The following is an 18,206-nucleotide window of genomic DNA, read 5'->3' as shown; positions in this document are numbered from 1 at the left end:
CCAGCTATAGTGGCATGTCCTGTGTAAACACTGGATACATGCAAGCCTCCATGCAGTTTGGAAATACTCTCCTACATAAATACTGTTAAACATGATACATGGCTCAGAATTTCATGGTCTCATGGAGTAAAAATGAAGCAGCAAATCTTTTATGTTATAAAACTTAAATACACTTTTAATGTACGTTTTCTATTCTATATATGTCTATAGCCAAGCAAAATAATGATCAGTCTCAGCAGTAAGATTATAAAAAGTCATACAGAAGTCAGAAAATCATACATCTGTATGATTACTGTTCTTATTTGAGTATAGCCCAGGAAACACTAGGGTTTTGGATGGTGAAACAAGATTAAATCACTGATAAATGTCAAACACGTAGGCAAAGCATCCGCCTATCCAGTCTATCCTAGTCTCATCTTATTTTACACTTTTCAATGTTAACTGTAGAAAAAACACAGGATACCACCCCTTCCATTCCCATCCTCACTCAGTCACAGGCGGATGTCATCCAGGGAGGTGAGTCTGCTCCCAAACAGCTGCTCCTCATAGGTCAGCAGCTGGCGCAGGAAGTTCACGTTGGGCGCCGTGCATGCCCTCCTCTCCTTCAGCCAGCGCAGGGCGTGAAGCAGCGACCAGCACCGGTGCTCCATGAGGAAGGCCAGTGTTATGGCCGAGCTGCGACTCCGGCCCAGACTACAGTGGACCAGCACGCGGCCGGCCGGATCGCCCCTCAGAGCTGCGCTGATGAACCTGGACGCCAACGGCAGAGCTTCCACCAGGTCCTGCTGGCCGTCATCACTCAGACGCAGCCTCAAGTAGCGCAGCATGTTGGGGAAAGCATCAGGGCAGTCAGCAGTGGCGTTGACCACATGGGTGATGTGTAGGTTCTTGATGATGCGGTAGTCAGAGGCCTGGGGGGCCGAGCCCTGGTAGAGAGTTACTTCCAAGATCTCTGAGGGGTAGATGGTGAGGACGCGGCGCTCGGGCTCCAGCAGGACCATGTGTGGGGTGCAGAGGAAAGGGTATAGGGCGTGGAAGGCTGAGAATCCACCCTGCAGGATGACCGGGTCCATTCCCAAAGCACTCAGCTGGAAGAAACAACGCTGAAGGTCAGGGGAGTCGGCCCTGGCCGCCACACTGCCCACTGAAATACACACACAAAACAAAGACACACATACAAACAATCACATGGACAGCGAAGACAAATCAATACAACAGCCTGGCAGAGTCACATGGTTATGCTGGGTTAGTGATAATTCCTGTTCTAATAAATGCTGTGTGAGTATAAATGTGTGTATTCCTGTGCGTGAGTGTGGATGGCGGACCTGGGCTGCATCCCTCCTCTGCATAGAGCAGTATTATAGAAAACTCCTGCAGCTGTACACAACTGATCAGACAGCCCAGCTGTGGGTGGATCACTGTCACACAGGCCCGCGCTGTCACCAGGTGGTTCTCCTTGTACCTGACACACACACATTCACACAAATCCATATGCACACACAGACAGATCCTGCATTAGTACTGCAACTGTAGACAATTCTTTCTCCTGTCTAAATTGGTATATTAACACAAAACCTGCGCCTTTCTTGGGTCATCTGATGGCTGAAAAGAAAAAAAAATTAGAAGTTTTGAACATTTTTTTGTACAACAGTGCAGAAGTAGTGCAATTAAAAAATATGCAGTTAAAAGTGGGACTGTCTGTACATACAACATCCAAACAAACACCACCGTCTAACAAAATATATATGCCTCTGGGATATACTGTATTAACCACACCTGGAGAACCCTGGACCACCCACCTCTCTACACTGCGGCAGTCCAGGATGAGAATGTAGTAAGGGTCGTGCAGGGCGGGCTGGCCTGCTTCTGCGTTCAGCAGGTTGTACACCTGCTGGGGAGTGACGTACCCTCGCTCTACATAGGCCGTCACCGGAAGAGCAGGAACCAACACCTCCTCTGACTCGCACACTGCTGGGGGGGTACAAGTCAAAGCTCACATCCATGCACAGAAATATGAAGAGTAAGATTTCCTTTATTTTATTGTCATTGTACAACAAAATTGTGTTCGCAGCTCCCGGAGTTTGATGTGTAACAAACAAAACAATAATAAACAAGTAAATTAAATTAAATAAATAAAAACTGAGTGCAAAAACACAGTGGGCAAAATGTATTGTCAACTTAAGAGTAGTTAATTTAAAAACCTAAGAGTTCGTTTAAAACTTAAAAGCAGTTAGTTCAAAACATAGTAAAAGCAGAAATTAGTAGTAGAGCTGTCAGTATCATGTAAACAGTCAGATACCAGATCAGTAATACATTGTCCATATTGCACTGATCATATTGCACTGTAAAGTGTGTCTGTGTGTGTGTGCATGTGTTTGTGTGTGTAAGAGACAGAGACAGATGTGTGTGTATAGAGATACTAGGGCTGCAACTAACGATTATTTTCATTGTCGATTAATCTGTAGATTATTTTCTCGATTAATCGATTAGTTGTTTGGTCTATAAAATGTCAGAAAATGGTGAAAAATGTCGATCAGTGTTTCCCAAAGCCCAAGATGACGTCCTCAAATGTCTTGTTTTGTACACAACCCAAAGATATTCAGTTTACTGTCATAGAGGAGTAAAGAAACCAGAAAATATTCACATTTAAGAAGCCGGAATCAGAGAATTTTTACTTATTTTTCTTAAAAAATTACTCAAACCAATGAATCGATTATCAAAATAGTTGCCGATTAATTTAATAGTTGACAACTAATCGATTAATCGATTAATCGTTGCAGCTTTAAGAGATACACCCCTTACCTTTGGTCTGGACAGGTATAATGAAGGAGTTGTCACTGTCTGTGCTGTTGACCTCCCTGTCAGAGATGCTGCTTACTGTTTGGCATGTGTCGACAGGCTCTCTGGACGCCCCTCTACAACTGTTACTCACTCTGACACACACACACACAGACATGTGCAATTGCAAGGCAGTGATACAGAAATAATCTAGAAGACAATCAAGCAAACACCATTCCACAGTTTTAGATGTTGACAAGGAAAAGAACAACAGCAAAGTCCACTTTACCTGGACAGTACTACGCCCATCTTGCTTAAGACATTTGGCAGATGCATCAGCTTTTCCCACCAGTCCTTCATCAGAAGAACATGCTATACCAAGGAACAGTGGGATAATGTGGAAAAATTGAGAAATGCTTTGCAAAAAGTACTGAGATAAAAGGAGAGGTAAAAAAAAAAACGCTATGCACGGCTTTAGCTTTGCTTCTTACTCAGCCTCTTTTCAGCCTGGCCCTTATTTTAGCTGGTGGTCTTGGAAACACTGTGATGGTTAAGTGCTCTAGAGGGCCGCATGGTAGCTGGCTGTGACAGGTGAGGGAGGAGAGACCTCTGGAGAGGAATCCTACCTCACCCACGCTAACTCCCAAGACTTGCAAGGTAGACTAGAATCTGTTTCAAATTACACTTATAGTCCACATAGAGTAGGGCAGTACTGAGATAACAGGAATGAAAAAGAGGAATGCAGCAGGCATATATAAGAAGTTGCTGGCAAGAGCCGTGATTTCATAAGAACTAGGTCAGTGTGGAGCCTTATCAATCCAGATGTAAACACATTCATCATTGGATTCTGGCTCTTCACCATGCTAGATCTTCTCTTACCCACTGTCACTTGTATCCTCTCACACCTTTGTGTTAATTGAAATATCATGGAAGTTTTGAATCTTTTATTTTGTGTCTCTTTGTGCTCACTCCCAGCCAAGTCATCACCTGTCCTCTAGCGACCCATCACCCCTTCCTCACGTTCTTCTCCCTTAATCACAGCTTCTCCACCTTTTGCCCCCTGCCCTCCTCGTAATCCACTGTCATTCCTCTGTCACCTCATGCCCTGTCCATCGCCTGTCCTCAACTTGCTGCACATGATCATGTATAGGGAGTGTGTGTGTGTGAGTAGGGAGGGGATGTTGGAAAATTACGGATGCCAAAAGACACATTATCTTTTCTTTTCTTTCTTGAGACTTGTAATTCTTGTAAATATACGTACATGTGTGTCCAAAGCATGATAGGAGGCGAAGGCTACGTGGCTGCCCACAACAAAACAGAGCATGACTGCCCCCTGTTGTGCTCCTGAGTGATCCTATAATGATCTGACCTATGCTTGGTAATAGATCAGTGAATTATGCATACATACATACATACGTACAGTATTTCCAAGATTATAGAGTTAATTCTATCTGTAAATTGATTTCTTGTTGTTGTTTATTTATTTATTTATTTCAGGTTAATCGTTAGTCAGCCTCAATCACAGCATTACATCAAGGGCAGGACCATGAAAGAAAGCTCTTTGCAGGTTACCGGCTCGTTGCCATAGTATCCTGGCTAGCTGGATCAATGAATGAGGCCCTTGCGCTGCTACTGTGTTTGTTTGAGCTCCAGGCTCCGGAGCGCAAAGACCCCCATCCCCTCAGTCTGTTTACTTAAGCAGCCTCACTCATACAACCACATGACTGACGGACACCATAGTGCTATGATGGGCTATGAAAGCAGCAAGAAAGAGGGGCAGAAAGAGACCCAGAGAGGGGGGGGGGGGGGAAATCTGGGGAACGACTGTCAGGAATGTCACAAACAGATGTCAGAGCTTGACAGAAAGGGAGCCAGGGCATTATCCCCCCACCCCACCTCCACCCCCAGTAATAAATACATTAGTAATCATATGTAATCAAACTCAGCTGTAAAACTATTACACATTTTTGAGTTGTTTGACTAATGATATGTTTTACAGCTTGGTAGCTCGTCAACCTCTTATAATTTATTCTAGTAAAGGCTCTTGTCATCTAGTGATAACATTACATTAAATTACATTACACATACGGTGTAATAAAATGTGCCACCAATCACACTAAGATTACAGCTCATTGTAATGGAGCCAGGGTCTTTGCCAGCTCTGTTCCTCTGATTATTCAACCTTCAGGAGGGACACATTACTGTCCACTAGATTGATTCTTCCTAACTTTGGGAAGACAAACAAACCAAGGCCAAAGTCCATCTGGACATCAATGGAGAAACAAATGAGTTGAATGCCCTCAGCTCAGAGGGCTAGGTGATGAACTAAGAGAGAGGCACATTTTTATTTCATCGGAATGATAGAAAAAGAGGCTGTTAAGAAGAGGTAATTTATCAGTATTGTTATTATTATTATTACAACATTTTCTCAGGGCTTGCTGTAGAAGAGATTATGGAGATTGTGGTATATAATTTCAGAGGATCAAACATGACTTTATGAAGAAGACTGGATGGTGAGTACACATTTACTTTTCTCTCTTGCTTTTTTCATGTTTACCTTTCGCTTCTATCTAAGAGACCAGGTGCAGAACTTAATATATTCACATTTTTCCATATATTAAAACTACTGTTAAACCACCACATTTTCTAACTTCAGTAGAACAGCAGGCTGTTTTAATATTTGTATGCTATTGGCTTTGCCACTATGTTATGCACTAGTACTTATTTGTTATACTCATGGCTTATTCATATACATTAACATTTAAATATTCTTCCTTTTATTGGTTATTTTTGTATTTCTACCAGTAAGTTGTTTCTTTTACAAATGAAAGGTGTCAACATTCATTCTAATTAATTAAGTCTGCTAAAGACCAACATAATAGCTTGCCGTACACCTTTTCAGTATTTTAGAATTCAATTGAAATTATTACTGATGGAGCAAAATTCTAGTTTTCCAGATTCATACTCCTAACTTAGCACAGTTATATGGAATATTGAAACACTTGAAACTTTTGTAGCTGTCACTTGTACATACTGTAACATAAAAGTGACGGTAAAAATGTTGTGTCAGCTAATTGAAGGAAATATTGAAGGAAAAGCGAATGACTGAATGTATTACCTGGCTGTTCTATCATTTGGTAATATAATCATGAGTAATCCAGGGTGTTAATGTGTATCTTCATGACTTGATCCAGAAGAGCTGTTGATAGTTAGACCCCAAACCCTTCTCCCCCACACCAAGTCAGATTATGAGAACAGATCGGTGGGACAGCCACCTCACAGAATGATAGCATGCCATTTCTGTAAAAGCTATTCCTACTGGCTTTGGTTTATTGTTTTTTCTTTGTTTCTTTTTTACTTCATGTTCCGCTGTAAAGAGTAAGTCAACTGTATGTATGATCAACCTTTCAGTTCCACTTAATGACCTTAACAAATAACATTTGCAGTCATACATTACTGGCATTGGATTTATAATAACAAACATGAATAGTCATTACAGAGTGCTACCTTGTGGTTACTTATTAACAAAACACAACAACCTTCCTTTGGTGAGCATTGTACAAAAATTTGGTTCGGAAAAATGCGGTCAAGCCTTCAACAAAGGACAAGTTCCCAATTTTTCTATGGAACAAATTCACTTCTTGTCTCAATTTGCTTTCCTCGGATGGTAAAACTGGCTTGTTCTTAATCTTGTGGCTGCATATTTACTTAGTGTAAAATATATATGTAGTGCAACTGTCAATCTGGAAACTCATAGAAGTGACACATAAATTTAGTTCTAATTCTGTGATCAGACCATTTTGATTGTATGCCTCTCTGCAGCTCAGGAAGGAGGTGGGGATGGTGTACCCCAACTCTGAAGAGTCTTTCCTCCAGTCACACATGGAAGCCCCTGGTCCTCCCGCTCTGTTTGGTGGCTGTGGTGATATATGGCCAGGCTGACAGGCTCCGCAACTTTGTGGCAGGCATCTTCATCCCTCAGTACCACTATCCATATGCAGTGGCTCTCTGCTTTGCCCAGGTTGGTGCCTGCTGCCTGGCTTGTTTCTTTGGGCAATTCACACTGCCAAATCAAACTAAATCGACCAAAAAGGAACTGTTCTCTGCTTTCCTGAACTGTGCAACACACACAGCATTTATGGTTCAATTTGTCTTGTTCTGAACCAGAAAAACTGGGATGGGCTGGCAAGAAGAAAGATGAACATTAGTCCAGGGGTAAATGGTGCTTTTATCTGCATGGTCTAGTGCAGTGATTCCCAGCATTTTTCCATATCAAGGACCCCTAATTTAGAACACATTAGCACCGCAGACCCCCATTTGATGAGATTTTGTCTTTCAGACCGAAAACTGAGAATATTTTATAGATATGATTTTGTCCAGAATTCCATGACTATCTGTATTGTAGGTAGAGAGATAAAAAGATATGAAATATGATCAAAATAGTCATTCTTCCACATTCTCTAATTCTCTAATTGTGTTAACGTCTTGTAAATGAAATAATGGTGAAGTGGTTCCCCCTGGAACCCCCTCAGGGACCCCTGGTGGTCCCTGGACCCCACGTTGAGAACCACTGGTTTAGTGCTTGCAGTGATGTGAGTGAATCACAGGAGTTGAATGGATATATTCTACTTTATATCCAATGTACATCCTGTATCTTTTATTTTTTTACCACAAATATTATTTACCACAACAAAACCAGATATTGTCTTTCTTTTGATTCATCAGTCTCTACTGCTTTGTCGGACACTTGCACGTGCAAGTATCTCCTAATGTCAACATTGTCTTTGTCTATTTCCCAGGTTCTGGTCTCTCTGTTAGTCTTAAATCTCCTCCATGTCCTGGATCTGGTGCCTCTGAAGCGTTACTCCAAGTCCCTGGGCGAGAGGCTGCTGGTGCCTGCGATCTGTGACAGCACCCAGGCTGTGCTGGCCATGTGGGCCAAGGCCAGCAGCTCCCACACCGGCCTCTTCCCCCTCACTGTGCGTCTGCTGCCCCTGCTGACTGTTGGCTGGAGCCATGGCCTGAAGCTGGCAGTGCCTCCGTCCATCCACATGACTGTTCTGATCGCCACCCTGAGTGGTGCATCTATCGTCATCACAGGTAAACCCATACTAAGAAACCAAACCCCTCGATTTTATCCCTGAAATGTCCTTAATTTCTCCATTACATAAACATTAAATATCCATTAAACATAACATAGCTTTAAAAAAGTAAGGTTAGTATCATGGGTTTTTAAGGGATTTATTCATGGGTTGATTCGTGGAGACACTTAAGGGATTTTTCATGCCTTTTATGCATGGTTTACAGGGTTATTAATGAGTTATAAGGAAGAATTGAGGGAGTTATACCGCTATACATATTTTTGTCCGGTGAGGCCGACAAGAGGTCTTTTAAGTTGTGATTATCTTTGGAGAGGTAAGGCACACGTAATCGTATACTGGTTGACAGTGTCACCAGTGTGAGAGTGACTACTTAATACCAAGAAGTAACGCCGCTTGATTCTGTGTTTCCTTTAGGGGGGTAAAAATATCTTTCTATTTTACTTGATTTGATTCTTTTAATGCAATGCATTTTGCTTGTTCTTTTATATGAATTTTATCTTTTTCACTTTGTCTCGATGCTTTTAATGTTTTATGTAAAGCACTTTGAATTGCCTTGTTGCTGAAATGTGCTATATAAATAAACTTGCCTTGCCTTGCCTTATTAACGGAAAGTTCCAGTCTCCCTGAATTTTACATTAAATTAGAAAGTAAGGAATCAAAAATGAAGGGGTGATTAAGATGGTTTTGATGGGGTCTCCTCCATTAATTAATTTGAAAGGGATTTTGCGTTTTTTGAATTACGGGGTGAATTAATGTAAATGTAAGGTTATTTTAAGGGATTACTGTGAGAAGACAAGGCAAATTGGCCTTTCCACAAGTTATGGGAAGGTGACGTTGATGAAAAGTCATCCCTCTAGTGGATCTTCACCTTGGAACAACTTCACCCCTCAATCTCTAATCCACCTCCACTCTCTCCCCGCAGCCTCCCAGGGTCTGTCAGGTGTAGAGCCTCTAGAGTACATGTACGCGCCGCTGGGTTTAATCCTCCACAGTCTCTCCCTCACTTGGCTGGCCAAAGTATCGGAGGTTGAGCACCGCCACTCCCCTGATGCCCAAGCCTCCGTTTTTGACATCTACTACACCCAGCTGGTCAACCAGAGCTGGGTGCTGGGCCTCCTGTGCCTGCTCCACCCAGACGGCCCCTGGAGGGTGCTGAGTCGGGGCAGCTGGTGCAGCCTGCTGTTCCACGGTTACCTGCTGGCCATCCTCCTGCTGGGGATGGTGCTGAACTTCCTGGTTGGCATAACGGCTCTGCGTTTCTCGCTGCTTGCTGCCGCACTGCTCCACTCGGCACGGGAGCTGATGCAGCTGTTTTTCCAGCTGCTGTTGTTTCACTCTTAAGGACTGAGACATTTTATCGACAGCTGTACTGTACTGTATCAGTGTTGGGCAAATTAACTTTTAAAAGAAGCATATTACCATAACTTAATCATAAGCAATTATAACAAGGATACACTGCAATTTTATTTTCTGTGGAGAGTATATGAGTTATATCACTTTTATTAGAGTTCCTTTCACAGTCATATGACTTACATCAGATAGCAGGAAATGCATAATATGGTCAACTAGGCTAAAATATGTCAGCACAGGGAAGTAACTTTGCATTACTTGAATGAATAATAGCAAGGATGTTACGAAAGTGAGTGTGGCTGGACAGCTGAGTGGGCCATGGCATCCAGATGAAGCTGCCAGTCAGACTTAGCTTAGCCTAACCAGATGTGGATTTTGCGGACTCTGCTCTCTGCTTGGGTAAGTGTAGGGTCCAGATGTAGTGTGCAAATTTATAATGTGGAAGTGCATGCTCTGGAATAGAGAACAACATTGATGGCAGTGTGTAAAGTAGTGTTGTTGGCAACAAAGGTGCAGGACTTGGGTCTGCTGAGGCTGGGCAAAAACGAGGGTGTTTCTAGAACGCTGTTGAGCCTTCTTGAGGTGTCATTTGCCTAATGCAACAAAACACTGATGAAGGAAGGTTGCTACTTGATAACCCCTTGCCTACACTCACTCACCCAACTCTGAATCAAGCCTCTGTATGACTACTCACCTTGGATTATGTATCATCATATCCTGTTGAAAAATATTAGTTACTCATTAATATTAGTTAGTGTGTCCTGTCTACCGTGTTCAAGAGATTTCATGGGACAGTGGATTAATTTCTAACCAGAGCTTTGTGGAAGTCACCCCTGAATGACTCTGACTAAGCTTTTTCAGATGAGAAGGGAAGACTCTTCAATAGGGTTAGACAATCATTATGTGACACCAAGTTAATGGGCTGTACAAAGTCAGGGCTTAAAGCAAGAGCCAGAGGCTCCCTTGATCTGCCTCCTCCTCTTATACACTTGGTGTGAGAAGCTATATAACCTATGTACATAAACTATATGATGTAACAGTCAGCTATCATGGCTATGCAGCTACCTCAAAGTGTGTTCCTTAAATGTAACATTTAGTAATACAAGTGAACATTTTTGTGAACGATTTCACATGCTTGGAAAAAGCAGGTGGCTAATGTTGAACCACCTGTTGATTGCGCAACAAACAGGACAGAATTTTTTACGCAGCAAAATAACTCAAATGGCTCTCAAACTCCAGAAAACCAACAGTCAAGCTTCACAACATTCATATATAAAATACCATTTTATTTCCAAAAATCAACTTATTTTATTTCCAACAACCAAGGTTATTTCAAGTGCTGTCAAAAAACACTATCAGTACAAAATTGACTCTTCCCTCCTGATACTACACAAAACAGCATAAATTCAAACATTTGATGTAAACCTGACAGAAATTGTGTTTCTAGAATCGCTTTTGATTCTTTCACTTTCATAATATTATGATTTCAAACCAGACCTGTTGTGCTGTGCTATGTTCAGGCCACATTTGGCCAAACGTCAGTCCTGCCTCATCCTGTCGTAGCATTAAAGCATCACAGTATTTTTCTTACACTCAGTGTATACCTTTTAGGTCATGAAACAAGATGGTCAATGGGATCTGGACTGGTACACCTGTACACCTAGTCTCCTGTATTGAGAAGCTTGAAAAAGGCCATCATGTATATTTAACTTGTTTTTCTGATAGAATCAAGGGATTCCAAGCCCTAACAGATAGAGAAAAGACAAAAATTGTGTTAGGTGAGGAGAGCCACACAACTGATATTGCTGCCAATTTTGTATATTTATGCAAAAATTTGCAGAATAACAAAGATGAATATTGACCAGTCAAACAGAAGAATAACTTTGAAAAATAAACATCCTGTAAACCCTGAAAGGTTGTTTTTTTGTGTGTCTGTTTGACTAACCTTATTCTGTTAAAGTAGATCTGTATTGTATACATGTATAAACTTGCTGTTACTTGTGTACATTTAATTTAATTTACTATTTAATTGTTAGTCATGCTAACAAAGCCATTCTGATTCTGATGATAGCTTTGAGAGAAGCTATCCTAGCATGAACTGTGGGTGCTGGCTCTGGTCGGATGTCCTTTATCACCTTTAAGAAAGAAGAGAGGCCTGGTAAATACTGGCTCATTAGCCGAGTCATTTCCCCATTCTTGTTCCTTAGGAGGGGCCAGTGTTGGGCGGCAGGTGGAGGCCCAGGCTCTGCAGCAGGTTGGAGGCTGGTCCGGCCAGTCCGGCCTGTGAGCTGAGGGACTCCAGCAGGTTGGTGACCAGGTTCAGATCCACATCCAGGGGCTGGATCTCCTCCTCTGCCTCTTCCACCCCTTCTTCTCTTGGAAGACCAGCGGGATGAGGGGAGCCGTTGGTTAGGCCTTCCTTGTCACACTTCTGCTGAAAGGAATGGGAATATCAACAGATTCGGATGAATTTCACAAGCTGATACAGTACGATACATATACATGACTTGTTATTTCACCTGAGTTTAGAGCATCCTTTTTCATTTTTTTTATTCAAAGTCAAGTCATTCAAAGTGGAAGATATTGAGAGTGAGGCTGAGCAGAAGCAGGGGGCTATCAATATATTCTTCTCTGATATGAAGAGGGTATATTCACAAACACAGTCTTACCTTCTGAGTAAAGCTTTGTCCCACATTAGTACTCATCAGCTCCTGGTCCATTTGGTCCATGTATCTTTTGAGACTGTCCAAAGTCTCTGCCCCCTTCTCCCCTCCAGGACTAGAGGAACTATCTTCTTCCTCTTCCTCTTCCTCCTCCTCATCATCATCATCATCTAGATCATCTGAATCTAGCTCTTCTTCTTTGCTTCCTGAAACAATTGAAAGGCATCCATGTTCAGTAAATAGAGAAAAATGTTACATGTCTCAGTCTCAGTTACAGTAAAATTACTATTGCAAGTCTTTAATAATGTCTACATACCTAGTAGTCTGTCCAGTGCATTGGCCATGGAGTCTGGGTCAAAACTGAAAGGCTGATTTGAATGGGCCCTGAAATACAGAGAAAAACATTTGCATGACATGGAGGAAGATAGACTAGAGTGAGTATTAGTACTAGCATTTGTGGCAGGTTCATAGGCAGGCCATCAAGAGAAAATTATGCATGCACCATGTCCACTTGCACAATGAAACCATATAATTTATTCTAAGCAATGCTTCAGTCAGAGAGTCAGATTTACTGTACTGTACTGAGAAATAGTCAGTCCATCTCACCAGGGCAGTTCAGCACCCTCGTGGGAAGAAACAGCGTTGAGGAAGTTCTTCATGCCCTGGGTAACTGCAACTAGGCTGTAACTGGCCTCTTCTCCCTCTTCGTCTTCCTCCGTCTCCTTCCTCTTCTCCTCTGCACCCCTGCCACGCTGCGTGTGCTTGGTGGAACTGGGGTTTTGGCTGCCAACACCAATGCTCTGCCCACTTCTCTCCTCTAACATACGCTCCAAATCCTGAGCTGTAATATCCAGCCAGCTATCACCTGGAGTTTGACACAAACAAAATAAGAAATTATGAGAAAGGAAGGAAAGAGAGAAAGGTGTAGGATGGAAGACGCATACCAAAAGGACAGACAGAGACGACAGAAATTGTCGGTTAGTTGGGTAGAAACTATTCTTTCCAAGACTTTAGAGAGGAAGGGGAGATTGGAGATTGATCTAAAGTTAATAAGAACATCAGTATCGAGGTTAGATTTTTTGAGCAGAGGTTTAATTACGGCTGATTTGAAGGAGGAGGGCACAACACCAGAGGAGAGAGGGGTATTAATGATGTTGAGTAGGGAGTGACCTAATATTGGGAGAAGTTCCTTAACCAACTTAGCGGGAAGAGGGTCAGACAGGCTGGTTGTGGATTTAGAGGAAAGTACTAATTTAGAGAAGGTGTCTAAAGAGACAGTCTCAAATTGCGAGAGTACGGTGATGGTTTCTATTGCACCTAATGCACGATTAGGAGAGGGATCAAAGCCCTCGATGGGTAAAGAATTGCTAATCTCATCTCTAATACAGTCAATTTTGTGATTAAAGAAATTAAGAAAATCATTTGCAGTAAATGGAGAGCTCACTATAAGGGAGGGCTTGCGAGTAAGTTTTTCTACCGTGTCAAATAGAAACTTCGGGTTATCTTTATTAGTGTTAATAAGATCTGAGAAGTAGGAGGCCCTTGCAGTGGAGAGCGTACGCTTGTAATTCATTAGGCTATCGCTCCATGCTAGCCGAAAGACCTCAAGTTTGGATGAACGCCATTTGTGTTCCAGCTTTCTACACGCCTGTTTTTGTGCACGAGTGTCGTCAGTAAACCAGGGCGACGGTTTCTTTAGACTGTGAGTAGGGGCGCAACAGAGTCAAGCGAGTCAAGTAGAATAGAGTTAAAGTTATCCGTGAACCTGTAGAGGGAGCCGATTTGTTCTAGGTTCTAAGGTTTTAGGTAGGAGATCAGCGAGTTTTGTAGTTGTGGAAGTATCAGTACGGCGGATGCTGTAGGTATCAACTAGATTTGAATGCCGACAGGGCAGGACAATTTGAAATTTAATGAGATAATGATCTGATAATGCCGGTGGATACGGCAAAACTACTAAATCTGAAACGTTAACACCATGAGTGAGGACCAGATCAAGAGTATTGCCGTTAGAATGGGTCTGTTGGTGCTGATTTGCGAGTATGTAATACAGTTTGTTGTAGAGGCAACGCTGCTGCCAGAAGGGTCGATATGAATAAGGTTATGCTGAGCATGTTTGGCTCGGTGACGGCAAATGGTGGCACGGCGAGGGCGGGACACAGCCAAGATTGGATACACTAAGCTATCTGAGCTATCAGACTCCAAACCCACACTAGGTGAATGCCTAGCAGGCTGTCTAACAGCCCCCTTATGGGAATGTGTCATGCCCGTCTCAAGCACCATCATAGGGAAGTGGAAACATGTAATTTTACCCATTTACCATGTGTGTGGTACAAGCTGACATCCATTACATCCATATCATTGTCTTATCCTACTTTCAGCGTCCACAGGCTGACTTTACCCAGCATTAAAATGAATGTACAACTTAAGGTTGACCATGTTAAACTGAGCAAATTACATTGCAGCTGGGGGTCATAACTCTGTCTTACCTGAAGTTAACACCAAGTGAATCCATAACCTCCACAGCCTTTCTGACAGTATCATTAACCACTGTCTAACTTCTGTGGAAGTACTAACTATCTATACACAAAGGGCAATCTTATCTAATCTACTGTGTATTGACTGGTAAACATTGCTCTTGGTCCTATATTCATAGTATTCCCATGATGTCACGCCTTTCCCACCAACCTGGCACTTTACCATATACACAGCTCATTGACTGTAGCCGTCATCTGATTACAATCACCTGTTATTTTCCTACCAAGATGGCTGTGTGGTGATGTAACAGAATACTATGAATAAGGGAGCATCAGCTTTACTATGCAAGTATGTCAAATTTAGATTGAGATTGAAATGCTATCTACTGTAGTTCTTTCTTCTCTTGATTAAAGGGAATGGATTAAGGAGCACCAGTAAAATGTGCTAGTGCACTAGAAAGTATACACCGTATACACACATTATGCCTTTGTAGTTATGCAATACTAGCTCTTTCACTCACTGTCCTCTTGGGGGAGCTGTAACTCCTGTCTCCTGAGTTCCTCCAAGTTGAAGGGCGGACAGCTCTGCAGCAGCTGGAGAACCTCCTCACCTGTGGACTTACCACTGGAACCACACACACACACACACACACACACACACACACACACACACACACACAAACACACACACACAGTTGGTATGTTCAGAGACACACAAACATGGATGGCATTGACAGCAATGTACATACAATGTTCATATAGACAGATGCACGTGCATGCAACCACACTCCTCACCTTGATGCTGAAGAGACAGACTGTTTGAAGAAGTTTTCTGCTGATGTCTTCAGTTCTCTATAACAACCTGAGCCTTCCAGCTCCCCCTGTATCAACAACAACCAAATTCACAACTTTCAACTTTTCATGTGATGATTAACACAAACTACAATAATTTTATTAGTTAGAATAAGTTTGAATCACAAGATTACATTAATGAAATGCATCGAAAGTAACATCTATATCAATGTTTGCTTGCAAGTGGCTAATTAGCTAGCCATCCACTTGGCCTTCCCATTCAAAATGTGTGACTAACCCGGAAATAGTCGTTCCTTTTCAGACTCTCTAGGAAGCCTTTCCACTGAGGATTACAACTGACGGGGGCATCAGGCTCTGAAGATGGCGGCCTGCACTTAGAGCATAGGATCTCAAAGCCATGGGCCTGGTAGAGGTACACACACACACACACACACACACACACACACACACACACACAAGCACAGACATAAATATATACAGATACATACATTACTCAGAACACCTCATTACCCTCCATCTTGCACCCTCCCAATGCCAGAATCAGAATAACGGTGTTGGTCAGAGGAAATGCAGAGGTTGGCTCACCAGTTTCATGCCCAGCTCGTAGGCTCGGTACTGGGGGTGAGAGCGGGCAGGCAGGGTGAAGCCGCTCCTCCAGTCTGGGGTGAACTGTTGCTGCTGTAGCTGGGCGTACAGGCAACGGGTGAATGTCACCTGGAAATTCATACAGTAATACAGGGTTATGGTTGCCTTTTTGTTCATGAATATTACACAGGTCTAAGTTTAAAAGTGATGCTGATTTCAGAGAGGCTGACGTATACAGATACAAAATCGAAGACAAACACTGTGATAACAATATTGTATATGGGACATACTTGTGTAAGTTAGTAATGCAACACAGCCAATATTTTGAAAAAAAAAAAAAAAAAGAATAATAAAAAAAATGATTGTGTTTTTTCGTTACTGGACAACCTCTCCTTTTTGACTACGCTATTACAAATATGAATCCCCGAGCGTGTGTACCAAGGTGAGGACTCGTGTGTCAGGAGGAAAGGTCTTGAAGCTTCGGCAGGCCTGGAGATCCACTGGATCCCGCAGGTAGAACGCCGACACTGCTGGGGCCACCAGGTCTGGTCGCTGTGCCAATACCGTGGCAATGCCTGCAGGTAAGAAGCAGTGGGCACGGTGCAGGCCAGCTGTAATCTTCTCTGGGTACCTAAGTGGAAAGCACACACAACCAAGGATGATAAACTTATTGTTGACATATCTGTCAACAATAGTCAATTGTTTCTATGTGAATTAGCTAGATTATCCTGCTAGTCCCACATTCACTTGACTTCTATGATGCCAAGTAGTCCTCTCACCCCTCTAGTCGCTTCCTCAGGGCTGAACAAATCTTAGGGCTTGCCCGGCAGGCCTGTGTGTGGGTGGAGAGAAGGGCTAGAGCCTGCTCCACAGTGGGTACTACATCCTTGGAGAGGCCAACTGTACTGGAACGGGAGGGGCAGGGCAGGATATGCAACTCGCCCCTGTGGAGGAACACCTGGGAAAGGGAATGGGTGGAGAGATGAAGACTGAAGACATCAGCTAAAATATTGACATTTACAAGGCGAAGCAGAAATAGGTGATTAGATATTAAAACAGACGGGTCAAAGAGAACATAGTCAAATCTCACCCTATTCTCACTGGTCTCTGGATTCAGCCACTTGGGAAGATAGTCTGCTGCTTCAATCAGAAGAAACTCTCCATCATTGTCCTCAACTCTGTGCACACAAACATAAAATGGGAGTTAGAAAGCGGAGAAACCCCATGATTAACAAAACACTGAAACGGATCCATGTTTAAGCACCATAATACAACAGTCAAATCATGGCAAAAGTGTTTAATAAAAAAGTGAACACTGAGCACATTCTGTCTCACCTGGCCGCTAGCTGTGGGAAGGCCTTTGTGATTTGTTGGAGGAGGTAAACGATAAACCACTCGTCCTCCACATTGTACCCAAACTGAGTGCTGCCTCCAATGTGAGCAGGAACATCTCCTATCAATAAAGAACATATCAGTCCTGCTTCACAGACATAATAACCACTAGGTGTGTGTAACAGGAAACTATATTCTTCATCCATTGGCTGAGGGAACATAGAAATCGAGCCAGCCACACCAAAGCCAAACCTCTGATGTGTTGACTATACCTTTCTCAGGCTGGTACTTGAGGTTAAAGGGCTGATGCTGCCAGATGTACTGCATGAGGAGTGGGGCAACCATGGCCAGAATCTCCTCTACTAGATGTGTTAGATGTTCCTCATTGGTTTGTGAACTGGAACCGTCGGGCTGAATCAAGAAAAGTTTGTACTGGACCACGTCTTCCTGCACCTCTCTCCTCGACAGTGCGTCCATTGTGGCACTCGTTGTAACGACCTGCTAAATAGACAACAGGATTAAGACAAAGATTAAGATTGATATGTTCCACAACATACTGATGTACTCTTGTACTACGTCTCCATATACAATAGAAAGTAATGTGAATCAAGAAAATTACAAATATGACCAATTCTAACAGGCTCCGCCGATTAACGGGTAAGCAATAGAGTAATAGCAATTAAACCATTCAGTACTATGGATATCCAGTAAATTCTCTTGCGAATGTCCGTCAATCTTACCTTATCTCGTTTTTAAATGGTAAAATATGATTCCAATGAAGATTAGAGAGCTTTGGATATGAGGGAAAAGATTAAAAAAAAAAAATCAAAGCTATGTCGTTAGCACGCCGTTTGACATTGTTTTCGTCCTATCATGAATTCTTGTCGACTAGCCACTAGTATAACAAATACTAGTTCCTATAATATATATTTAATCGGAATTTCGTTGTTCTTTGAGTGAAAAAATGGCTACCATTTACTGAAAAAAAGTAACAAAAAATACGCCATATATCTAATGAGTCTGATTGAAATTCATACAGTTAATTACGTATGTGTGTAGCGAGTGTAGCTATAGTTCTCCAACGACAAGCGGACACATTTCAGAAGCGC

At 42.5% G+C, this 18,206-nt stretch overlaps 2 protein-coding genes across 3 annotated transcripts; both read right to left on the bottom strand.

Annotated features, from left to right (window-relative positions):
• Positions 1 to 491: 491 nt before the first annotated feature.
• Positions 492 to 3,087, bottom strand: LOC139644887 (serine/threonine/tyrosine-interacting-like protein 1). Its single transcript, XM_071520419.1, has 5 exons — positions 3,068 to 3,087; positions 2,803 to 2,933; positions 1,800 to 1,968; positions 1,326 to 1,462; positions 492 to 1,144 (listed from the first exon to the last, which is right to left on the bottom strand). Exons 1-5 carry the CDS (start codon positions 3,085 to 3,087, stop codon positions 492 to 494), a joined length of 1,110 nt encoding a protein of 369 aa, XP_071376520.1.
• A 7,459-nt stretch (positions 3,088 to 10,546) lies between these two features.
• ecd (ecdysoneless homolog (Drosophila)) lies at positions 10,547 to 17,961 on the bottom strand. Of its 2 annotated transcripts, none has more exons than XM_071520429.1 (14): positions 17,838 to 17,961; positions 17,370 to 17,598; positions 17,101 to 17,218; positions 16,856 to 16,943; positions 16,545 to 16,723; positions 16,204 to 16,396; positions 15,766 to 15,894; positions 15,458 to 15,583; positions 15,163 to 15,248; positions 14,889 to 14,992; positions 12,500 to 12,758; positions 12,210 to 12,277; positions 11,900 to 12,099; positions 10,547 to 11,664 (listed from the first exon to the last, which is right to left on the bottom strand). In XM_071520429.1, exons 2-14 carry the CDS (start codon positions 17,572 to 17,574, stop codon positions 11,434 to 11,436), a joined length of 1,986 nt encoding a protein of 661 aa, XP_071376530.1. In that variant the 5' UTR covers positions 17,575 to 17,598; positions 17,838 to 17,961; the 3' UTR covers positions 10,547 to 11,433. The 2 variants fall into 2 exon arrangements, with proteins under 2 accessions (XP_071376530.1, XP_071376531.1); XM_071520430.1 differs by having other exon boundaries at positions 10,547 to 11,661.
• Between the last annotated feature and the right edge of the window lie 245 nt (positions 17,962 to 18,206).

Source organism: Centroberyx affinis, unplaced genomic scaffold (genome assembly GCF_046629955.1).
Source record: "Centroberyx affinis isolate AG114_WGS23_722 - 3 ecotype Tasmania unplaced genomic scaffold, CSIRO-AGI_Caff_v1 ptg000801l_1, whole genome shotgun sequence".
Lineage (NCBI taxonomy): Eukaryota > Metazoa > Chordata > Actinopteri > Beryciformes > Berycidae > Centroberyx > Centroberyx affinis.
The sequence above is the reverse complement of the archived record's forward strand: the minus strand, read 5'-3'. Positions and strand labels throughout refer to the sequence as shown.

Coding starts and splice junctions, on each gene's coding strand:
- LOC139644887 (XM_071520419.1), bottom strand. CDS start 3,087: ATGGGCGTAGTACTGTCCAG. Junction 2,934..3,067: donor ATGGGCGTAGTACTGTCCAG/GTAAAGTGGACT, acceptor TGTGTGTGTCAG/AGTGAGTAACAGTTGTAGAG. Junction 1,463..1,799: donor GACTGCCGCAGTGTAGAGAG/GTGGGTGGTCCA, acceptor TGTGTGTGTCAG/GTACAAGGAGAACCACCTGG.
- ecd (XM_071520429.1), bottom strand. CDS start 17,574: ATGGACGCACTGTCGAGGAGAGAGGTGCAGGAAGACGTGGTCCAGTAC. Junction 16,724..16,855: donor CAGAGACCAGTGAGAATAGG/GTGAGATTTGAC, acceptor TCCCTTTCCCAG/GTGTTCCTCCACAGGGGCGA. Junction 12,100..12,209: donor TGCACTGGACAGACTACTAG/GTATGTAGACAT, acceptor CAATTGTTTCAG/GAAGCAAAGAAGAAGAGCTA.